The 26,286-nt window shown below is 31.3% G+C and overlaps 1 protein-coding gene and 2 pseudogenes across 1 annotated transcript; all 3 read right to left on the bottom strand.

Moving 5' to 3' along the window:
• Positions 1-2,210: 2,210 nt before the first annotated feature.
• LOC114759580 (thioredoxin-like protein CITRX, chloroplastic) lies at positions 2,211-7,200 on the bottom strand. Its single transcript, XM_028948784.1, has 4 exons — positions 6,892-7,200; positions 6,151-6,273; positions 3,791-3,871; positions 2,211-2,557 (listed from the first exon to the last, which is right to left on the bottom strand). Exons 1-4 carry the CDS (start codon positions 7,147-7,149, stop codon positions 2,441-2,443), a joined length of 579 nt encoding a protein of 192 aa, XP_028804617.1. The 5' UTR covers positions 7,150-7,200; the 3' UTR covers positions 2,211-2,440.
• Positions 7,201-11,923: 4,723 nt separating this feature from the next.
• Positions 11,924-13,339, bottom strand: LOC114759564 (U-box domain-containing protein 11-like; annotated as a pseudogene).
• A 10,745-nt stretch (positions 13,340-24,084) lies between these two features.
• Positions 24,085-26,063, bottom strand: LOC114759570 (aspartyl protease AED3-like; annotated as a pseudogene).
• Positions 26,064-26,286: the final 223 nt, after the last annotated feature.

Here is a 26,286-nt window from a genome sequence, read left to right as displayed (position 1 = left end):
TCTAACATATTAGAATTTGGCCCACTCAAATAATCATCTTATATGGAGTCTTTTCTAATAGTTTACTCATACATCAAATTATGTTAAGCCAATTTTCCATTTCAGTACAACATGTTGGGGGTGGATAGGATCCAACCAATGATGCTAGATTGACTGAAGTTAGATATGTAAATGGACAAACAAACAGATCATGGAGCTTTGGAATAATTACAATGTGTATAGAGGTGATCAATGGTTTCAAGATGACAGGAGCCAAAAGGACAGTTAATTATTGTTTACAAGATGATGTGGCTGCAGAATGTTACCCACTAGTAAGGCTTGCTGAACAAGATTTCAGATGAAAAAATGTTTTAATGGTAATTTTAATCGGGTAAGGTGCAATTTTTACCTCTGATCTTATTTTTTATGTGTACATAGCACTCTGAGAGGTTCATCAACTTTATGACGTTATTTTAACATGCGAAAACTTCTATAAATGAAATTTCATAAAATTTATGAAGTAGAGGGACTTAATTCAAAATCAAACAACGAGGACCCAATTCAAACAACATAAATTATAGGGACCTTATTCAAAATTACAATAAATTATAAGAATTTACAAATTAATTTTTTTAAAAAATAATACAAGCTGAATCAATCAGCATTGGGCATCACGTTGATACTGGAAGCAGACAACACCAATTTGGTCAAAATTAATCAAGAATTTAATTAGGACTTCACGGTAAGTTATGGATTTACAAATTAAGTTTTCCTTTGAATTAATTCGGGAAAAAATGACAGAAAAGGAACCTAAAAATTATCAGATTTATTTTCTACACTTTAACAACTTTTGATTACAATTGACTTGTAAATAACAATATATTTTTGTAATAATTTTTAATTTGAGATTATGTAATTTTCATGTTCTTTTTCTATCATTTTTCCTTAATTCTACATTTTGCTGAGGACTTTAGATTAAATTATGGATTTATTTCTCTTTACATCCACGTGAGAGCTAAGATGTTTTCCTAACTCTTCTAGAAGGCCAACCCAAAGAAAATTAATTAGGCAGGCCAATTTTATCATCCTGAAAAAAAAAAATTAGGATTGAGTATATGATAAAGTATTTGATTTTATTAATTTCTTCACCTTAGGTCTTTCGATATGAAACACTGAGAATGAGAAATAAGACTTGGGATTCGGACAGAAAAAAATTTATTAAAAAATATTTAATATAAGAGATTGTTTGTTATCAAAAGATTAAAATTGAATAGATTGCTTAACTACTAATACAAAATGATTATAATTATGTTTATGTGCCGGTGGCCAAAAACATTGAATGTGGTATGTTCATTAAATCTTCTAAACCAATTTGCTGAGATTAATCTCATCACAAGCCATAGAATACACTTTACAAAATAATAACAACCATCAAAGATAATCAATTCACTTTATTTTTTCCCCCCTCGATAATCAATTCAACGGACAATAGCAGTTTTAAATGTTGTTAACCATTTACCCAAAGGAATCCATCAATTTTTTTTTTTAAAAAAAAAACTTCGCATGATCCGGATTAGAATTGGGCAATTATTATTTTAATTCATTTTATTCTTAATATTTTAATTAATTTTTTTTTATCTTTACTGATGCAAAAGATAAGGTTAATATAATTTTCTAATTACTCTTTTGAATAAAAAACATATTTTTAACATAAAAAAAGTAAACTCAAAATTTAAATATTAATTGTATAAATTAAATTTAGATATTCCTCATTTTATTTTAAAAATGAGCACATGGTGCTCGTCCTCCCAAGCGGATGGGGAGCAGAGCAGGGCTTAATTGTTTTTGCGTTGTACTTCTGTAATTTTTTACCTGTCTTCCTCTTTTCATTCAAAAAAAAAATACATTCACCTATTTGGCACCAAAATCCAATTGTTAAAAAAAATTATTTTTAAATTTCACAAAAAATAAAATATGATATATTTTTCCTATTTCTATAATTATTCAATAAGAATGATCATTTCCTTGCATAATTCTTGCATTCTTGCCCACAATATTCTTGAGCAGTAAAATCAAAAAAAATTTTGGTCAAAAGCTCAATCATTTTGTTATTCCTCTTCCATCTTACTACCTTGAAAACAAGAAGAAAACACGTTTTTAACTAAATAAGCTCAACTCTCCAGCTACCCCAAAAACAGAGCAGCCTTCAACAACCATTATACCATGTTCGATGAATCAAATCTGACCGTGCCCAAAAGGTCGTCAAAATTGGCAACATGAATTCCCATTGAATATTTTTCTTATCCGACAGAAGAAAAACATGATGGCTTTGAACACATGTAATTGCCATCTTTGTGACCACAAAAAGGAAAAGGGTCGATTCGATTCATGCATCAGATGTGTCCTACAGAAGCTAACATTACAACAGAATTCACAATGTCTCATGGCAAAATCACTATTTTCACATCTCCTTGTCGAGGATATCTCGCATCATCTGTATAGGGATAAGTCCTTCGGTTCGAATTGCTTCTTTGTTTGGATCAGGACTGATGAAAAACAGGGTAGGCAATCCTCGAACCTGAAACATGATCAATGTCAGTGTTAATGAAGCCGTTGGATTTAAAAACTAATAAATCCATTGGATCTAAGTCATTTTCAAAGTTTCATAAAGGGGATTGGAAGCATAAACAGAAACCTATAGAATAATAAATGAATCTAACTATTGTAGAGTTATTATCTTAAAAGACTAATGAACAGGATCATTTTAACATTTTAGCAGCAGTGACGTGGAATCGTTTTGGTGATTTAGTCCAAAAAAAGTTAGGGTTGTTCATGGGTCAGGATGGCAGGCCTGAACCCTTGCCCGCTGCCCCTCTCAAGATAGGCATGGCTGCTTTTCGCATCTTGTAGCCCATCACGGCCAGTTTTAGCCTGAAGACCAAATGGAATGAGCTGGGATAGAACCGAGCTAAAACAGATTCCTCTCTTCTTAATTTGATCATCCTCTTTAAGAATTTCTCCTAATCAAAGTGGCTCACAAAGTTATGATCAATTGAAAAACTTGTTAGAATGGAAAGGATAAGAGCTGACAACAAAAATTGGTCTAATTGGTAAAGAAGTTACTCATATCTTGGATGTTCAATCTCCTTTCCATGTGAAAACTTCATTGGTGCATGATAAGTAAGTAGCTCTACAAGAACTCTTTAAGCTGTGAAGCTTACTCTAATTTTAGAGAACGTCTAGAACCCAACTCACCTAAACTTTGGTCTATTCACCAAAAAAAAAAAAAAAAAAAGAAGACGGAGTCATTCTTGATATTAGCTCCAAACTGGGATTAGCCTAACTGTCAGTGTTCCCCAAAATAAAAAATTCTTGGGAAAATTATAGTCAGGTGAGGCGGCACAGGATGATGTCTTGTCTGCCATCAACGTTTCTTTTCTTTTTCTTCTTTTTTTTTTTTTAATGATAAACATGTATATCGTCAATTGCGTCTAAAAGATGTCATTTTAAGGAAGGAAATGACAAGAGGGTGAGTTCAACTTATAAATAAATGCTCATGTAAGCTCTTGTTTATGCCGCATCAGGAAATCTATTAAGTGATTGTCACTTTGCCTAACATAAGGACTGATTTGATTCAGAAAAAGAAATATTTGGAAGTTTAAATTGATAAGTTTTATCTTCAAAGGACAAAATCCAAAAAAAAAAAAAAATGGCTATCTTTACTAAATAATTAAATTAATCAAAGTTGGTTTGCATAATCATCCAAGTAATGAGTCACTTCAATAAAGTTACACATAAAGAGGCCTATTACCTGCATGTCACGTGCAAATTCATACTCATCGTCTGTATCAACCTTGACAATCATTGCATTGCTCTCATACTCCACCGCAAGCTGCAGAAAATGAAATCCAAATGAGGAAAGTCATTTCTCAGCTCCCAAATTAACCGGTCACCAATGACAAACACGGCTGAAACAACAGTGTTAAATTATATATGCAACGCTTGTAATTCCCATGAGTCAATAAATTTGAGAAAATAAATGTTAAGTTATCAGAAAGTGTGAGCCAAACAATTCTAAAACTGATCTAGTAGCTCTGGATAATGATTACAATGATTTAGCTTGCTTTTGGCTAATACCTATTAATAAATATAGTTAGCAATCATTAAGTGGAACATAAGTTAAATAATTTTTCTTGTGCAGTAGTCTCCAAGAATATATGAAAAGTTTTTTTAACCATCTCGACTCTTTTACAATGAAAGTTGACAAAAGCTCCTCTACTGTTTAACTGTTTGTTGAATGTGTGATCAAATCCTCTAAAACTGATCAAGTTGTCATAGTTATTAGGGATTCAAAATCCCGCAAAAAGCCAAATTGAAGGGGTCATCTAGAGCATCAAATACAGAAAGAACAGGATACTATACATTTATTGATCATATTTCATTGAACAAAAGATCACATTTAGGGGATCCAAATTCGAAAGATTTTATACAGAATTATGATTATTTAAATCAGGTTTAATGATCGGGCCCAAAAAAAAAAAACCAGGGCCATTGATGAAAATCACAGCTCTAAAGTGATATGCTCAGAGTTAGACATTAGAACTAAATTAACTATAGGCTCATGTCACCTAACCTAATGCCAGAGGAAGCACAATCCTCAACATGAGAATTGACTTGTGCATTGTCGCCAACAAAAAAACCATACAACTTCTACCAATTTCTCTCAACATATTGAATGATTTATCACCTAATGCATTTGTATGAGAATCAGGCTATGCTAGCTGAGTTACTTTCAAGAATCAAAATCACTCTAAACATGAGTAAACCAGAATAGAAAACTTCTGGCTAAAATTGTGTTAAACTTCCAAGTTCGGATTTCATAAATGACTTTGCATAGGCGTAAGTTTTGTATTGATTTTCATGTGCCTACTGTCACGTAGTCCTCACCACTTTCTTTAGTTATTTCTTGTCTAGGCAGTTCGTTGTATTTCTTATCTATTCAGTCAATCATGCGCCTTTTTTGCCTGACAAGTGAATTCCAAATGAATAATGAATCTCTTTTTTTTTTTTGTTGGGGGGAGGGGAGGGTTGGATGGAATGCAGTAACACGAGACCGGATTATGCTCTCTCCAACTATCTCAACTTTCACCTTCTCTATTAAGCACCAAGAACTAGACGTCAAACCCACAATATTATCTTATAAATCATCCCTAAGGACCCCAACCAAAAAGATTATCAAATAAATGGTAACCTGAACATTTGGGTCAAAGCATATGCAAGAAATTTCTAACACAATTCCAGTCCCATGTCGGATAGGCCATATTGGGTGGGAGATCTTTCTCTCTTTCAGGTTCCTTCCAAGTTTATAACCATATTTTTTAACGGTCCAATCTTTTCAGTCTGCACAAGGAAATGGATTTTCTTGGAACCCTCATGTCATTAAAGATCCTTCAACCTTCTAGTCAACATGGATGGCCAAAAATCTCTTATGATCCTCCTTGATTCTGTTCATGCTACCTCACGTTAATGAGTCTGGTAATTGGATCCTAACGGAGTATGGTGTCTATCCAGGCAAGCCTTAATTCACTTTCCTTAAGACTTCATTTTAAGCCTATTTGAAATTTAACAGATTCATCATAGGCAATGTGAATAACAGTACTCAACAGAGCCAGTACTCCTGACCTGCTCCACATTTGCAGGTTTAACATAATTCTTTCCCTCACCAAAAAGTTTCATTTGTGTGAATGACTCTGATACAGTGGCTCACTTGTTTTTACATCTTTTAGCATTTATTTATGGAACAAGTTTCCAGTATCCTTTTACAAGCTGCCTCCTCTTGACCTTTGTGCAACCTTTTTATTCTTTCAATCATTCTCTAGTCACTCCATAGGGTTTAGTATAATCTTTTTCTTTTCAACATTTCTCCACATAATTCAATAGGGACTAATTGTTTACAATGATGAGAAAACATTGAGAAACTTCTTTATTTATTATCTCTTTCGTGCACCACATAGGAAAAAGATATATACTTCGAGAGAACACGTATTTTGGTAGTTTGCTCAATTAAAATCCACATCAGAATGGACACTTAAGGATAAGAGCAGGGCAAACAGATCCTCATCATCAAGTTACTGCAAATTTAAGAATCAATAGAATCAGTCAAGCACATACCATTTCAAGTTCTTGAGCCATTAAAATACAAGGTCCACACCATGTTGCATAGAAATCAATAATAAGAGGCACATTTCTTTCTCCCCTCACCAACTCTTGGACTTCATCGGCTGACAGCTTTTTCTGCACAACCAAATTGATGATAAATAGCATCACCACATCATCAAACTTCATTTCTTTCCATAAATAGAAGTATAATGAAGGGAAAAAAAATCCTGCAAAACCCAGTGTTTATTCTTATAAAAGCAAAAACGCTTTATTATTTGCCCCTCACTGAATTCCTTCGTACGATGACAAATGGAGATTTACTCCTCAGCCTTCTGATTCTCTCCGTCTAAAATAACAGTCGTTTACAACAAATTTCTAATTGTGCAGTCCAATGTATTAAGAATAATTACTTATAGTTAATTCTTAAAACAAAAAAAAACTATTGACCATTTATATAAGTTTGTTTAGAATGACTCATCTTTTGCCAATAATTCTCAGAATCCGAACTTTACACTTTAAGGAACTGAAAAATGCTGTCATAGCCCATTGCCAGGAACAGAAGCACCGAAAGAAATTAAACGGTTCGTCCTTACCCAAAATTCTTATCAGTGACCACTAACGCCCAAAAAGAAAAAAGAAAACTACAGACACACAAGCCAGGAAACAATCAGCCTGTAAAACCGAGAAAACAGCAAAATGGAAAGCCTAGCTTAGCTTGCAGTGACAAACAGGAGCGAGGGGCATATAACGTACCACAAGATAGTCTTCTCTGACAAATTTCCCTTGAGGTGGTTTGCAAAGCAATTTTCTGGGGATTGTAGTTGAGAGAGAAAGAAGCCTATCTCTATCGTTGGAGGTGAAGAGTGGATAACGTTGATGAGTTATGGAGGAAGATGAAGGATTCGCAAAGGAAATGCAAAAGGGTTTCAATTTAGAAGTGAAAGTAGTGAACGGAGAGAGTGAAGCTACGCTCCGATGACTGTGAGGTATGTGTAATTGAAGTACAGCCATTGGAGTGAAGGTCAGAGAGAAAAGACCCGGGCAGCCTTCTGCAAGTTTTGAGTCACTCTGATACAGGTTATCTCTCAGACCAAGATTTTTTTATATTGAAAGAATTATAATTTATAACGACGTCCCCAAAAAAAAATTATTATTAAGAAATTTTAATAATTACTTAAGCCATTTATAATGACAAATTTTAAAGCAAGAGATTACTTGTTTTGTAATTATTTTTTTATTAGGGACCTCATTGTATTTTTTTATTTTTTGCATTGATTTTATTTCCATTTTTTTACCATGGTTTGTATTTATTTGTAATAACTTCAATTGACTTCGGCAGAGTACAACTTAATAAATTTATTAAAATTAATTTCACGATTAAGGATTAAATTTGGTTGATTCATTCAGGGAAAAAAAAAGTACAGTTTCAGGTACTTGGTATGGCACATTAAATTGAAAAAATATTTCAAATTAAATATTAGAATTTTTAAATTTAGAAAACTAAATGTGTATGGATTTTCTTAAAATAGACACAAACTTCAACTCATTATTGTCAATGTATAATACTTATTATATTTATTTCGTTGAGTTTCTTATTAATTTTTTATATTATGTTTTATTCTTTTTGTCACACCAAAACCTGAATGTTGGCATAATTATCTTGTTGATAATAATATGCAAGATAAAAGCCTTGATGAATCATATAATCCAATTTATATAAATGTTATTTTGTGAGAAAATAAAAATAAAAAGCGATGTTGATTAATGATGACTGATAAGTGATAGGCATACATTTAAGTTTTATCTCAATATTTTAAAGTTTCTGTTACAAATTTTTTAAAATTACTTCAAATACCATGTCTTGAAAGATACCAAGATTTAAATTTTTTTAAAATCACTTAAAACCACAAAAACCAAATCAATCATAAAGCACATTAATAAATAACCAAACAACAATAAAAACAATAGTACTCTACTTTACTTTTCCATAGATATTAGTTAGGATGAGCATTGCCCATTTTTTCCCCAAAAAAATTGAAATTAAAAACAAAACATAGATTATGAAAATTAACAAACTAAGTGGTAAAAATTCTTATACCTAAAAAACATAAGTTCTAATTTTGAGAAGTATAATTCATATTTTAAAAAAAACATTATAAAAATTTCTTGTTAAGCTATCTGGGGAAAGAAAAAGGAGAAATTCTATGCAAAAGAAAATATCTGATTTGCCGTAGAACAACATGCTTTAATAGAAAAGATAAATACCATTAATTTAAAATAATAAAATAAATAATTTACGCTATAATAAGAGAACTTAATTTTCTAAGAAAACTATTTTGCAGATATAAATACTTTTTAGTAATTTTTAATTTAGTATTTATATGTTTTTTCCCTCTTAATTAAATACTTTAAATTTGCTATGTTAACACAATTAGCTCTTGCACAGCGGCCAAACTCCATAGACTTACATTTTGTGGAGGAGTATTTTCATCGAATAATACATATGTTCAGGTTTTGTGTTCCATCAAGGTATCAGAATCGAAAATGTTGGGGAATGGTAAGCAAAAAAACAAAAATGAAGAATCAATTGGATAGAGAAAAATTAAAATATTTTTTTTTGTACGCATAAATATTCTCCTATTAAAAAAATCCTATTCTAGGAATTACATGTAAACATCTCTTTTAATAAAAATTCGAATCTTAATTTATCATATTTTGATATATCAGCTCTTTTCATTAAACTCAAACTAGCTAGTAAAATTAAAATATCCAGTTAAGAGAAAAAAAGTACACGAGAACCAACTTAAAAATTAAAGGAAAGTATAAATATCTGCAAAATAGTTTTTCCTAATTTCCTCACCCAAGTAAAATTGGGTCTTGAAGTATTTTACGAGGCGAGAGTCTTTTCTGCCCCCAACCTCCGACCTTGTGGTTAACAGCCACACGCTCTAACCAACTGAGCTATTCCAGCTTTGTTGTAGGTTCTTCAAATGTTATTATACAGTTACTGTTTTTGAATGACTGACAAAACCAGACAAATGTTAATTTTTAACTAATGCAAATTTGTCACAATATTTTAAAATTATAATAATTTTGTCTCATACCATTAAAAATGTTAATGGTCAATGTCACTATTTTAATAGTCAATTTAGATTTTTTAATAATGGGAAGAAAATTGCTACGAATTTAATTTTTTTAAAAAAAAATTTGCACGTTGAAAAGATTTCAGGGGCAAGTCCAAGGCAATTTCGGCTAGGGTGTTGCGCATTTAGACCCAAGAAGAAACACTTGAATATCAATCCAGCTAGAGTTTGTTTATTTTGTTAAAGTTAATAAATTTTCTATTTTATTTTCTAATTGCTTCTCATTGCTCAATTTGTAATTTCTAGGTTTTCAAGGACAAGTTCTTATTAGAGATGTTTTAAAATCGGGTAAATCAGATAGCGAAAGAAATCTGATTAGAGGGATATAAAATCAAGTCATGAAAAATAATCTCACTCGTACGGGGATAGTACTATTGGTTTTTAAACTAAAAAAAGACTCACATAACAACAACAACAGTAATAATAAATAAATCCTAATATGTCATTAATAATTAAATGGAACCGAAACACTAATTAATGACTCTTGGCTCATGGCCTTATTAAAAAAAACGAAAATTAAAAAATAAATTTGATGACTTAAACAAAATAAACAAACTGTAGATGAATTTATATTCAAGTAATGCTTGTTGGGTCTAAATGCGCAACACCATGAGCCAAATTGCCTTGAAATTGTTTTGTAGGTTTGCATTAGGGTGCATAGCCCTTATGAGTGAAAAAAAAATCACATTAATCCTTTTTTTTTATATTCACTTTTATATGTTTACTGCAGGCATGAAAAAAATTTTTTTGGCCAAATGTAGGCATATAATTAGATAATTACTTCCTCCGGTCCTTAATATAGGACCCAATTGTGAGTTGGTTTTGGTCCTAAATATAAGACCCATTATCATATTTTTCAATTTTCTCTAAATTACCCCTATAGATACTCTATCACCATAATCAAGTAGAAGAGGAATAAGGGGTATTAAGAAAGATGATTATGATAATTTAGGAAAAACGTGTCACATTTCTTATAATTAACTAACTTACCTAACTTCCTTAATCTAATCAAATTAATTAAATGGGTCTTATATTAAGGATCGGAGGAGTATTATTCTTAATAGAAAACTCAGTCATCTAAAGAATGCACTTGAGATTCTTGTTTTTACATTTCGATATAACGGAATAACGGATGCTCTTAGAACACCACTTTGGTAGAGTTCATTGGTTTTGTTTATGGAAAGATAACATCAAATATTAATATGTTATGTTTGTTTTCGTCTCTTTCAGTAAGTATATCTCATCATATTATTTAGAAGTCATTGATTTAGGATCTTGCAAGTGTTGATCAAATTATACTTAATCTCCATAACTCATTTTTTATGCTGAAGAAGCCAGTATTTTTATTCTGTATGTCCTACATGATAAGCTCATAGCCGTAAAGTATTATACAAGAAAAATTACTGTGAAGTTCGAAAGAAAGAATATAGGGTTAATATAATTTTTAATTTCTCAAATTTATTCTCATTTTTAGTCTACTGAGTTTCAAACTATAAGTTTTAGTCCTTTAAGGGACAAAACAGTCTAAATTTTTACTGAATTATAAGGAACTAATATTTTAAATAAAAATAAACTTCAAATACTAAAACCTATGTTTAAAATTTTAAGAATCAAAACTAAAATGAGGACAAATTTGAGTAAACAAAAATTACATTAACCGAAGAATATAATTATAAATAACTCTTAACTTGCAATAAATAAGTTTATATTGCTTACTTGTTGCGAGTTCAATATCTTAAACACCAATTTTTTCAAAAAAAAAAAAGGAGTTTTGTTAGAGAAGTTTAGATGAATTAGGTAGTAAAAATAGGCTTCATATACAAGATATTATTATTATTGTGTAGGTGTAATGCAACTATAAAAAAAGTACTTCCAGACTTCATGAGATCAAATTGGTAAGGCATAAAATTACTTAAAAATAAGTAATTCAAATGCTCACATAAACAATCATTTCTGAAAAGGGTTCATCGAGCATAAATTTTCAAAACTATTTTATGATCGTTGCAAAATAAGAACATTAACTAATATATGCCCTTTCTGTCTTTTCTTAATTTACTTATACTTCAGTATTTCATTCCAGTTTAATCAGATCCTTAATGTCTGCTCTCTTAAGAAATTTGCTTCTACACTTCTGTTCTAAATTCAAGTCCCAACAGCATCGTTCTTTTCGAAAAATGAAAAATTCAAACTTTTAAGTGTTAATAATCTTGTAGGGAAAATGAATACATACATTTCTATGATTCCATGCGTAGGAATTTAATTAAAAATTGGGTGAAATATAAAAAATTAACTTAAATTAAAATCTATTAAAATTGTTTTCGTCAAAACTCACGTGAATTGTAAGATGACGATTGAAAACAACAAGAGGACATGATAATTGTGGTTCTTAAATATCATTTCTCTTATAAATAATTATATTTAAAAATACCATTGATGGGATGTCTCAAAAAAAAAAAATCAGTAATCAACCAAAAAAAAATTCATATTTTTCTGTATACTTTTAAAAATATGACATTTCTTTTATAAAATAAATAAAAAATAAGGCATATATATATATATATATATATATTGTATTCATGGCACCTCTTTTTCCAAGAAATTCTTGTTTCTCACCACCCAAAATCGGATAATAGACGGTCTGCTTTATAAAAGAATGGTATAAAATCTGTTATTAATACGCCATTTTCTGTCAGACTTTACAGTACAAGATGATGATTATTATGCTGTTTACAAACAGAATTAACACCCCTACTTTGTACACTATCCATCTTAGTCTTAACCCTAAATTCAATTTAGAGGGAGGAAAACAAGAAGGCGGAGGAATCGGACTAAGATATGATCAAATACAGCAAAATCAGATCAAAATTTCAATGAATTTCATGAAGTTTGATCGCTCAATCCATTCTCATTGCTTCCAAATCCATCAAAACAATACCGTCAACAACGTCACCGCCTTGTTCTTCCCCTTGGCGCTGCCGTTCTCCGCCACGTCGGCGAGGCCGTCCGTGGCCGTCTCGGCTTTCTCTCTCACATCCGCCGCAACCTTGTCCCCTCCGCACATCACCAGATTCAACAGCGCAGACACGGCATTCTCCTTCGTTCTCATACTCGATCCAGTCGCTGAATCCATTAGATCTACCAACACTCCGATTCCTGATACCTTCCGGAACGCCTCTTCGCTCTCCTCGCAACCGGCGATTTGCGCGATCACCGCCGTAGAATCCTCCACGATCCCGATTCTTCCGTCCTTCACAACTAGAGAAAACAACGGCGCAACCGCACCTAGATGGATCATCGTGCTTCGATTAAGCGGATACAGCGAGATTCCGAACAAGGCTTTGAGAGCGTCCTTGATCGACCTAGACGGCGAATTGAGGCTCTTGATTATGTCCACAAGCGCGTACACGATGTCACGTTTCGACCCGATTATCGGCCGGTACTCATCAACAACGAGGAGACTGTGTAACGTGGCGGCGGAGGATTGAACGGCGGTGGGAGAAGACGTATCTCGATGATGCGACAAAACGTGTGAAATCGCGTCGAGGACACCGCGCGTGGACACCAGAGCCTCTTTACAAGATATCGAGATATTCAAAGCGTCGCCGCGGCGTTCTCCTGAGAATCAGGTGTAGAAGAATAAAGTGTTTCTGCTAAGTAAGGAATCGCACCAGAATCAACAATCAGAGGACGAATTTCTGGGTCTAGCTTCGTCATAAGACGAAGCTGACAAAGAGCATCCACTCGAGTTTTCTCGGAAACAGAACTCAATTTTCCGACGAGGGTACGAACTGTTCGACGTTTAGCCTCCGTGGAAGAACCGGAGAAACTCATTTCTGCAGCGAAAAGCGATTATGGGGGAACGAGTATTCAATTTTCAGGGTTTGGTGTGAAAAGCGTGAGGGGATAAGAATTGATGCTGTGGGGGTAGATGAAAGCGAAAGGAGAGAGGAGGAAAAGAAGTGAGAGAAAAGAAATAAAGAAGATGGCGGAGAGATGACAACCGAGCGAAGGTGAATGAAAAGACGAAAAAGGGCTCGCCGTCTTCGATGAGCGTCGCTGTCAGCTTAGAGCTTTTGACTCTTACAGAGGGGTACGGACAGGAATTGAGGAAGAAGACAACTTGCCTCCGAAAGATTCCTTTCACTCTGATATTCATTCTTTTTTTTTTCCTGGAAAAAAATAAAAGGATAAATGAATTTTTAATTTTAAAAATTATAACTAGTATTTTAAAATTTTTTATTTTTTTCAATATGCTAGTATAACTTAATTTTAAGCTATAAAAATTTTTAAATTGGTAATTTTTGAACAAATCAAATAATAACTTTAAAAGGTTCAAGCAGAAATCTTAATCCTCTAAAATTGAGGAATGAGGATGATGAATATGAGTAGAGAATGTAAGGGGAAAAAAACTCGTTTTAATGATTTGTTGATTGGGTAAATTTCACCCAAATTCACCATACTCAATGTCAGAAATTCTATAAAATCTGATTTCATATGATAAAGATAAAAGGTTTTTTTTCCTATTTGTTTTTGCTGAACAGACTATAGAGACAACGGCCTATGAATGAAGAAAGTAATAAAATATAATGAATTAGCTTTTTGTTCACACGAAGGATTGTTTAGAATGAAAAGAATCTTTCACTCCTAACAGTTCCGGCTTATTTTACGATAACAAAAAAAAACTAGTCTCTCATAACATGACAAATCAAAGTTTGAATCTCTGTTAGAAGAAATGTTTATATTTAGTGCCCGACAGTGTCTCGAAAAAAATTACTTCCAATAAAAGTTTACCTATACTTTAGCCAAAAAAAAAAACCATTCGGGCTTTTTCTCTCTGTTTTTTTCCCTTTTTTTTTTCCTCTTTTTCACAAATGAATTTTCTCTAAACTCGTCTTCAACAAAAAAAAAAACACACAGTCATCCACGTTTAAAATGCACCCAAGGCCACACTCTTTGGGCATGAAAAATAGTTTTTATAGGATTAATTTTTTTAACTTTAAAATTTGCACTTAATTCAATTTGGCATTAAGTCGGTGAGTTGATTTAATTAAATCATTATTTTCTAAAAATATTTTTTTAATAATATTAGGCCAACTGATGTATCTTTCTTGCCAGACTCAGCATGGGCTGTTCCGATCCAACTGTTAAACCATTTGCTTTCATGTTTGACAATAATTCAATCTCAAGTCTGTAATTTTTAATTTTCAGATTATAAGGGTCTAGTGATTAAGACAACATGATTAGTAAATTTCACAAATGTAAAAAACATAAACAATTATTTGTTAAACAATTTTTTTATGTTCTAATAATTAAATCAATAAAAAAATTGTTTACACGTACAATTTGTCAGGATAAAAAATTACTATACTTAAAAGTAATTTTGAAAAACGTAGTTGAAATTTGTCAAACCTTAGCTCCCTTAGGGAAGGACACGAATGATTATTATTTTATGATTTTTGCTTGGATTTTTTTATGGGTGCCTGAGATTGTATTTGAATTTAATACAGGCTATCTTATGAAATTATTTAATTTAGTTCAAATGATGTAACCAGTAGATGTAATCCTGCTTATAATAATAAGCCCTTGCAATTTGCAATTAATTTATTGCTTTATAATATAATATGATTGATGAAACTCATCCTCTCCTTTATTTTTTAAGGATCTTTTGATGTATATTGATTTATGATAAAAGGGCATGAATTTGGTATTTATCAATTATCATAAAAAATAATTATTTTGTTGTCATCCTTTACCCAGCGAAAAAATTCAAAAACCCATAATGTCAGGTACACAAATTTATATTTAATTGAGACCTAATAAAATACAAATAATCTAAATTAAATTTAAATATTTTATATTTTATATTTAAAATTTTAATTTTTTTAGTAGCAAGGTCACTTTTAAATAAAATTATTAGTTAAAAAATAAAATAACATCAAATCTGATCCTCTAAATTCCAATATGAACGGATGAAATCCATGGTGCATATCACCAGTTCCGTCTCAAAACAACTATTAGTATAATTATCTTCTATTTAAATAAATGATATTTGGTACAACTAAGTTGGATTTAAATATTGTGGGACATATAAAGGTTGCCTTTTCAACAATTTTTGTCAACAAGATTTAAATATAATATTTTTAAGGAGACGTGGGCACTATATATTAATTCTTAGTCTTTCCTTCTTTAATTCCATTTTGTGTTTACTTTTCCCTGGGTTTAATCTTCCAACTGCACCTTCTTGTGTTCACTTCATCAACAAAACAAGTCAATCTGGGTTTGGTGAGCAACTCATAATAGGGTCAAACTTCCACTTCATTAAAATTATGGCTAAGGAATCCATATGAACCAATCAATATTTTAATGCTTTTATAAGTCACCTTTTTCTGATCTTAAATGTAAAAATTAAATAACTAATTTGTTGATATTAAAAAAATTAATTCTTCTATAAATTAAGTTGTTGATTGTAAGATTATTAATTTATAGTTATAAGAATTTAAGAATAAATTAAATTATTTTATTAATCGTTACATTTAGAATAGAAGGAAGTGCTTCGAAAGTGATAAGTTTTTTTTATTAAATAATTAATTGCAAGATTATTAATTTTCTTAGATATAAGAATATATTAGGAGATTGGGTGATCAGAAAATTTTACGTGTCAATAAGTAGTGCACAGAGGAAAAAAAATAGTGTGGCTTATTAAAAAGATGGGATGATAGAGAAGGATCTGTGTGTGTGTGTGTGTGTGTGTGTGTGTTGGCCCGAAGAGAGAAGGGTGTGTGTGTGTGTGTGTGTGGGCCCGAAGAGAGAAGGATAATAGTAGCATATTGATGTTTATATGATTCAATTCTTTTTTTTTTACTAAATAAGTAATTCAATTCATTTGCTTGTTTGGATAAACTGTAGTTTGTTTCAATTAAAATCTGTCAAATTAGAAAATTTAAAAACATAAATGACATGATTATTAAAAAAAATGACGTATGAATTTGAAATGAATATGTTTTGAAGGACAGCTCAAGATATCTCACAATTTTCTTTGCATAATAAATATATGATTCTAAGGAAATTATATTTTGAGTAGTTGAAACATCAAACGATTACTCCTCTGGAATTTAACGCAAGACATAATTAACTAATTAAAATATATTAAGAATATTAGTTAAATTAATTAATATGGCATGTTTAATTTTTTTTCTAAAACACCCAAACATCCTTCTTATTAATTCCCTCCTCCTTATCCTACTTGGTTATTGTTGGAGGAATATTAATATGGTTAATTTCAGAACAAATTGATAAATATGTGAAATAAGTTTTATATATAGGATCAACATCAACTTTCTAATTAGTTTTTATATTAAAAACCAAAAGAGTATTATTTTTTGTTTTATTTTTGTGACATCCTTCAAAATATTATTAGCCGAACTTAACTTTAAACCTATTAGTTTAGTCCAATTTTTTCATAAATGGCTATAGTAATACAAAAGGCAAGAAAAATACGGTCAGAAAAGTTAATCTAAGGCTGGCCATCTTTACTTTTTAATTTCTTTTTCATTAGGGAAAATTAATTTATTATTTATTATCATTGCACGTGTTCATTAGCAAGGTTCACGACTATTTCCAATGTGTCTGACTTGATGAAACAAAACAATTCCGACTTTCAGAATTTGACTCCAATTTGTATCAGACCATTTATACAGCAAAAAATATAAATTGGTAATTGCAATTCTTTGAAAATTTCTGATGAAAATTGCTTTTTAGCACAACCAATTCCATTTAATTTTTTTTCACCAGATTGGATAAAATAAGGCTTAATTAAATTCCTGTATACACAGAATTAAACAAGCATGTGTACTTAAAAAAAATATAATAAAGGCAAATATGTTCAACTAATCCAATCATGGTCCTATTTGGCAAACTGAGTTTAGTCTTTGAGAACAGATTAGTTCTAACACTAAAAAAGTGTTTGGTTAAACAAAAAAAACACTTTTAAAAAGTATTTTTATGTAAGTTAAAATAAAATTCATCTTATATACTTATTTTATATATTATAAAATCACTTTTAAAACGATGATTTGGTTTCTATCTAAATATCCTTAAGGCCAGGTCAAGATTAGTTCTTTTGTTAATATAATAATTTTTTTTCTGATTTTGGTTTAAAAAATAATGGTTTATATATGCGTATATTATTTATATTATATTAAATTTTTATGAACTCAATTAATTTTATGATAATTTTTTATGTATCATATATAATAAACTATATTTATTATTATCGTGAAGATTTTTAAGAATTTATTATTTTAATTTTTGTTTAAAATTTAAAATCAATTCATTAACTCAATATTTTGTAAAAACAATGTATAGTTGTTTTGGTTTTGTTAGAAACATAAAGCAATTATCAATATGAACATCTATTATCCCATGCTTATCATAATAGACTTTTATCATGTAAATTTATCATGATAGATCTTTATGATTAATTACCTCAATTTATCCCAGTAGATGTTTTAGTTACTGTGCAAATTTATTTTTGAACTATCTTTCCATACACATTTGATATCATAAAATTTTATGGTGCAACAATACATATGAACATTTCTAAATGAAACAAAAGTGTCATATCTGTTAACATTTGTTACTCGTGGGGTTATACTGGTTTTTAGGGGAACTTAAAGATCAGCATTGATATATTTATTAGAGAGATCACTTTTGCTCCATTTTTAAACATTCATATGTATTGTTGGACTCATGAAACTTTGTGATGTCGAATATGCATGCAGAATATTTCATGGGTATTTTTACATTTTAAAAATTATAAATTTGAACTAATAAATAAATATTATGTCAATTTCTAGCATTCATATTTTTCTTTTAACTGTTCTAAAAGACATGGGGTCTTTTACCATAAAATACTTTAATTTTATACTTTGCATATATATAAATATCATGTCAATTTCTGGCGGTCATATTATATATTCTTTTAACTATTCTATGGAAAAAGGGAGTCTTTTACTATAGAGTACTAGACTTGTATACTCTCCAGAAGTGAAGAAAAATAATAACTTTGACTTTATCTTTGTTTAGATATAAATGTGTTTCCAAGACCATTTGGATCTAAATGGGGTTGTCTCATCATCAAGCACTTAAGATAGATAATTTTTTAGATAAAATTCATTATTATGAAGGGTGCGTATAAAGAAACAAAACAAAGATGTTTTACAAATTTAACTTGAGCCGATGGATCCTGTTGTAAAACTTCTTGAAAATCAGGCTTCTTGTTCTTATAACTTGTTATGAATAATAGAAGAAAAAATAATTATTCAATTTTTGTAATTTTGGTTCAATTACAACTCAGTCTTTAAATTTTAACTTGGTGCAATTTGATAATTTTTATTATTTTGATTCAGTTAAAACTTAGTCTTTAAACTGTAACTCAATTCAAATCAATTATTATAGTTTCGACTATTTAAATGATGGTCTTTATATTTTAGAAAATGAAAAAATGAGAACTACAATTAGTTTTCAAAACTTAGGGATCAATATTTTAAACAGCTAGACTATAGATACTAAGGCGTGCCAAATCAACATTTAATGATTAAGTTTTTATGGAGTCAAAGCTATAAGGACTAAACTAGATTGAGTTAAAATTTAAAAACTAGGTTGCAATACAGGAAAACTATGGGGACTAAATGATTAAATTTTCTCCTAATGAAACCCTAAAATAAAGGAGAGAGATAGGAATAATATGGACTATAGAACAATAAAGAGAAAATTAGATGGAGATAATAGGAGAAATTCTCTTGCATAAAATTCTTTTATATATCATGAAGCTATTATTAAAAAAGTTATTTCTTTTATCATAATATTATTTTTCAAGGGAATTTTTCAACGCAGATAACTTTATTTTTGGCAATATCAAAAATTAACTCATTATTTTCTTTTATAATTTTTTTGAATAATTTCTTTGAAGTGGGACCGCATCCGATACTGCATATCAAGTAAGGATCGGGTTGATGGCTAAACTTGTCCGTTCGGTCTTTGTACCTCCCTAAGTAGAAGCCCTTGGCAAATAAATATTCATGTCTGCAGGTAAATTTAATTTATTGTAACTTGTATGGACAATAGAGTAATTTCATAAATAATTTAATTTAACTAGCTACTACAGAAACTAGCTTTTAACTGATACAATAATAAATAATAAACATCCCAATAAAACATGTAAGGCTAAAGTATGCTTGTAGTCCTTTAATTTTATACAATGTTTTAATTTAGTCCCTTAATTTTAAAAAGTATATTTTTAATCATTTAACTCAAAGATCGTTAATAAAAAATGATGATACTAAGATTTTGAATATTTATAAAACATTTTCAAATGTTAAAATATTAAGTTCAGTTTACAAAACAATCATATCATAATTATTACAAAAAATCATCATTTAAAACTAATGATTTTAGATTAAAAGACTAAAAATATACCTTTTAACATAGAGAAACCAAATAAATACTTTAGCTAACATGTAAAAGATGATTAATGTCAAAAGTTTTACTGTAATTTGGTTTAAATTAAATGTGGGAGAAATATTATATCATTTACATGATCGAGTATTACTATTAATGGTCAAAAGTTCTAAGGAATTTAGGCCCATAAGTCTTTGTAATGTCATCTACAAGATTGTCTTATGAGTAACAGATTTAAAAAAGTCTTGGATTCTGTTATAGCACCAAACCAATGTACTTTTCTAAAAAGAAGATTAATTTCAAATAACATCCTTCTAGCATTAGATATTCTCTCCCAAATTCACAATGCTCGAAATGGCTGGAGGAAGATTGCTGCTATTAAGATTAACTTCCCCAAAGCTTTCGATAAGCTACCATGGAACTTCATCCATGCTGTTTTGAAAGTCATGAATTTTCCACAGAAATGGATCTCTCTTATTATGGAATGTCTCACCATTGTTGATTACTAGATTCTCCTCAATGGAAAGCTCACCCTAATCATCACTCTTGACAGGGGTATCAGGCAAGGTGATCTACAATCTCTTTACCTTTATATTATCTTTGCCACTATTCTATCATGCTTGATCAATCAGCTCCAACTTTCGGGTCATTGGAAAGACATTAAGGTCTGTCAGAGGGCAAAGGACGCCTCTCATTTACTATGTGCTGATGATTCCCTTCTTTTTCTTGAGTGTAAACCACTAAATCTTCACTTTGCTAAACTTGTGCTTAACATGAATAGGCTCTGGTTTGGTCAATTGTGCAATAGCTGGAAATCTTTTATGATTTTCAGCCCCAATATTTCCTACTCAAACAAGGTTAGATCTTCCAAGTTTATGTGTTTTTAATTTTCATCTAGACTATGCAAGTACTTGGGCACTTGGATTGACCCTAGGAGAACCAAATCACAAATTTATCATCAAGTTATAGACTTAGTTGAGCGCAGGATCACTACTTGGAATTCTAAACTTTTATCTTAAGCTTCTAGACTCACATTAATAAAATCAATCTTGGCCTCAATCAACATTCATATTCTCTCTTGTACCAAACTCCCTTATATGTTTGTGAGAGAATGGATGCTTGTTTTGCTAATTTTTTTTTTTGGGTACTTCTAATAAAAGGAAAATTCATGTGCTAAAAAGAGACAAACTTTTTTTAGCCTATTGAAAAGGGTGGATTGGGTCTAAGACCAACCAGGTTAGTATATCAAGCACTCGTTGTAAAACAGATTTGGAGAGTCATCAACTCTGAAGAAACCATCCTTATTAGCTTCCTCTTTGAAAGTGAAATATATTGACATCCATTCTCCTTGCATGATCAAACTCCCTTATAGTTCTTCTTGGATCTAGAAGGGCATTACTGACCATGCTAATTTGATAGCTAGAAGATTAAAATGGAGGATAGGAAATGGTTTGCTTATCCCTTTAAACCACCATTTATGGTGGCCTATATAGCAAGATCTTCAACATCATATGAATAATAAAATGGTGTCTAATCCTTTATTGTACGTCTCATCTATTTAGAATCTAGTGATTTGAAATTCTCATCTGACAGCATATTGCCAAGCAAATTATGAAGTTGCCTACCTCCTTTTTAAATCCATATGACAAAATAATCTGGAATGGTTACTCCTCAAGTGAGTACCTTGTTAAAGATGGAATGAAGATCATTTGGTCTACGTCTGATATTATGAGCGCAATTTGTTTAGATTTTTGGTGTCTTTTGTGGAGGCTACAACTATCATATAAACAATTGTTATTCATTTGGAAACTGTTAAATCAAGCGTTGCTATCCTTTGATATCTTAAGATTCATCATCTCAATAGTCTCACTTTATGCCAATTTGGTTGTGATGAAGAGGAATCCTTAGAAAAATGAATCTTTTCTTATCCTCAGCTTTTCAATTCAGCTTGAGCTTGATAGCTTTGAGGATTTCAAAATTTGGATCACTTCAACTTTTCTTGCTTTGCAAAAGGAAAGTCATTCCCACTTAATTTGTGGGATTATTTGCTTATTGCATACAATCTAGTAGAAAAGAAATAGATTTTTACATGAGGGTAAAAAGGAACCTCCCTTGTCAGTGATTCAGGAGGTTTAACGTTTAAGCTCATTCTCTACTTTTGTTTTTTACTATGTTTGTGAGCAAACTTGTTTACAGCAAAATATACAATTGGATCCGCCTCAACAACTTATTCAAATGCATGATTGGGATATTCTTCTATATAAATATAAAAATACTCACACCCACTATTGTCATAATATCATCTGTTATCAAGGCAAACCCCTAAAAGAATTTCTTTGGCGAAACCTCACTCTGATAGGGCAAACATTTCTTTCGAAATGTCTTAGGGCATCTTTATTTTGAATAAAACTAGAGGTACACATGGGCAGGGCAGAACAGGACAGGAACTCTGCCCGATGCCCAGCTCGAAGTATAAGCAGGCGGCATTTTGTAGCCCTCTGCCTGGCTTTGCCCGTAGAAGCCCTAACTATTTTGGGCTAGGCCTATACGGGCTGGGTAGGGCAGGCTTCACTACCCAAATGGTGATGACTTGCTAATATTACATGTAGAAAAATTTTCATCTATACCTGAAAATTATATTTCATAATTTTACATTTTCACACATTGAAATTATCCAGAAATAGTTCAAAACAAGTCTTAGCAAATATCCAAATAAATAATATTCATAATCCATTTAGAACAAAACAACTCTCAAGATTGTAATTAAAACCTTAAAATTCAAACGGTTTGCATCAATCTCTAGAAAGTTGAAAAAAGAATAAAACATCTAAAAAAATTGAAGAGGGTTTGAAGTACATTGAAATATTCCACTGAGAGTCAGGGATGGCGATGTAATAGAAACTTGATTATCCATTCAAGTGGCAAAAATTAAATGTTACCTAAAGGATTGCAAAAAGATATTAAAACTGAAGCAATGAACTAATAGGAATAATATAGAGCATATAAAAATAGGGTGAAAATAATTGTAAAAAGAAAAATAAAAAATCTTAAAATCTTATAATAATTTAATATAACCACTTTTAATATGCAAAACTTATTATGCGATACAATGCAGTTAGCAGTCCATACAACTAAAAGACTTCTTTCTATCATATGACTTGTTCATAGAAAATTAATACAAAAATAAAACATATAATTCAAATAATTAAACCCTAATTTTTTTTCCTGCTCCTACTCCAATCTTGTTTTCTATCTTGTATAAATATTCAAAATTGTTGATTTATACAAATATGTAATGTATGAACTCCATTCTCCAACAAAAAAAAGTTGTTAATAGCATAGAGGGGAAGACTGACTTATAAATGGCCAACGTTACAACAACAATACACAATAGGATATACCAATAAAGCTCATGAAGAACAAGTTAAAAGCAATATTATTGTTTCTTTAGAAGAATTAGATCCCCAAAATAGAAAACTAATAGACATCTAACAATAAAAAATTAAATTGCAAAGAGGTGGGAGATAACTTTTTTTTTTTGGTAAAGAAATATAATATATTAATATTATTTCATAAATTATACTCCTTCGGTCCTTAATATAGGACTTAATTGTTAAATTAGTTTTAGTCCTAAATATAAGACTCATTTATCATATTTATCAATTTTCTCTAAATTACCCCTATGGATACTTCCCTAACCATAATCAAGTAGAAGAAGAAGATGGAGTATTAAGAAAGATGATGTTGGTATTTTAGAAAAAACATATTACATTTTTTATAATTAACTAACTTACCTGACTTTCTTAATTTAATCAAATTAGTTAAATAAGTCTTATATTAAGGACCGAAAGAGTAATATATATAATCCGGGTAGGGCAGCATGTCCTGCCCGATGCCCAGCCCTACCCATGAAATGCCCAACCCAAAGATGCCCATTCTTTTTCGGGCTGGGTTGGGCAATTTTTCTTCGGACTCGGGCTGGCTCAGAAGGCATTTGGGCTTCATACACACTCCTAAATAAAACAGTTTACCATGTTAAATTCTCAAGCCAAACTATTGCTGGGCATCTATAGTGTTGACAAGAGATTTCTACACTTCCTGCTAGCTCCATCAACCATTCAACTATTGCTTGGCCGGAAATCCCTGCACTTCTTCACAATTATTCTTATTATAAATTTAATGTTATTTCTAAAGATTGTTTTCTTCATTTTAATTCCTTTTCAATTGGTTTACTCTCAGTATGTACTTTGTAAACTTTGCTTCTTTTTGAAATAATTTTGTCTTTGATTAAAAAATAAAATAAAATAACACAAAGTCACAACCATATAGATGGAAACTTTGTAACAGATACATAATCACATTTATTATTATATCATCTCTGATTAAAATACGGAAATAACATTCAACTTAATTAAGCAACATGAATTTAGTTCCATATAAATCATAGTGTTCACTATGTTCCACATAACTATCAATAAACCCTAAAGCAAAAGCCAAACACAATCCAAAAAGATCAAACACACCTTAACAAAACTTAACTTAAGAGACAAGATTTATTATGAAGAGCAAAGCTCTCGAGCAACACCAAGTTTTGAGTTTGGCACATCATAGAGGATACGATGGTTTTGTTGTTGCATGTTGGCGATCACATTCAGAACAGAGTTCACATTGTTCGGCACCGCCGCCATTGCTAAACAACTGGTGCTGCCGGCGGTGCTATGTATTAGGATGTTGTCTTGTGGGAGTGTCACATTCATGCCGGAAAAGATGAATGTGATAGTTGGAGCAACTATTGGAACTGTGTAACATGTGTCAAATCCTCCCAGAGTTGTTACTGTAAGATTCTTACCTACTCGTTTTCGAAATTCATCTCGAACAGCAGTGTAAGCTGGTTCAACGAGACGAGTGAATACCGTACCTAACAGAACATTTAATAATAAAAAATCAGGCATGAGCTATAAATGTTTTCTATGCATTATAGGAGGATAATCAATTTTTTCTGGGGAAAAAATGACTGCAAAAAATTAGTAGTGCTCATATTATTACAATGAATGAATAGTGATAAAAACTAGTTTTATAAGAATGTCATATTAATTAATAATAAATAAATAGCATAAGTAATTATAGTGTCGTCCAATATGTTACACTATTTTTGAAATTTTCAAAAAAAATATTACGCTAATTAAAAGTTAAGGGTAACAAACATACTTGGTGGAAAACTTGTGTGACAAAATTTCTATTTTACTTTATATTAAAAAAGGAAAAAGATTTTCTATTTAACTTTATGTTTTAATTTTCTGATGTGTGAAATGTTAAAAGTGTAAGCACTTGGTCCAATCATGTGAAGCTTTTTGACCTAATTTTGGAGATCATTTGACCAAAATTCAAAGCTGTAAGGCTGCCGGCATACTTTTTAAAAAAAAGCCCATTTAGTTGGACTTCATAAAATATGGACATGTGAACACAAGGAAGATGTAGGGATTCTTCCACATGCCCACTGTCTTTGAAATGTATTATATATTTATAATTAGTTTTCCTAATTTGCAAAAAATACAACCAAAGTTTTTTTTTGGCACCTCATTGTAATTTGTCATGTATGTGAAAAGACCGCATTGTCTATTCAACCTGGACAATATAATATTTGATATCCATGACAAATTACAACCAGATTCCAAGGGACTTGACTTTTTGTTTTTTTTGCAAATAAGTTTTTTAATCGAGACTTGTAAATAATTTTTCCTCGTATTTTTCAATTTCCAGATAAAAGAATAATGGGGTTGTTTTTAATTATTTAAATTTGATCATGATGAGAAATATTACCTGAGTCAAAAATAGTGCCAGCACCGGTGTTGGTGTTGAAGGCCAAAGCCGCCGGCGGGATATCTACAATTTTCCGACCAACCCTAATACCTACCAAGTTGACGTAATAGAGAGATGGTCTCCGGGGATTTTTCAGAAGAGGAGTAAACTTGATCCTAGTGGGCTGGGCTACAGGCCCAAGCCTCAACGACCCAGAGAAGTTGAGGGATTTGAAGCTGGGTAAACAGTAAGAGAATGTGGACTGGTAGAGATTTTGGGTCTGGGAGAGTAAAGACAATGGGCCTCGGCCCAAGCCCAATAGGCCCTGTGGAGGCACAGAGTTCCCCGTTGCCTTGTGAATACAGCCCAATGTGTAGCCCGAAGTGGGTCAGCGGCCAGAGTCACTCTGTCCTGCACCAAGTTAGCAGCAACGGTGGAGCCGCCGTATGTCAAGTTGAACCCACACGCGCTGCCGTCGCACGTGGGATTAGGGACCTGAAAAGTGAAAAAGTAGCTTTTATAATGCTTTTGTTGGATGCAAAAGCTTTTATAATGTTAGCCCCGTGAACTTCTGCCCACTAAATGGCAGGACACAAAAGCGAAAGCAAACAAGGCGATGGAATTTTGGATCAATAATTGGATATGACGGGGGAGTGAACTTCACGCGCAATCGCAGTGGCGCGTGGCCGATAGGTGAATATGATTGAAGTTAGCTCATAGGGTGTGGGCAAGCAAGGGTGCATAGTGG

The sequence above is a fragment of the Neltuma alba genome, unplaced genomic scaffold, assembly GCF_004799145.2.
Source record: "Neltuma alba isolate B1F8T4 unplaced genomic scaffold, ASM479914v2 tig00001604_pilon, whole genome shotgun sequence".
NCBI classification, from domain to species: domain Eukaryota; kingdom Viridiplantae; phylum Streptophyta; class Magnoliopsida; order Fabales; family Fabaceae; genus Neltuma; species Neltuma alba.
Note: the sequence above shows the minus strand (reverse complement) of the source record. Positions and strands in the feature narration are given on the sequence as shown.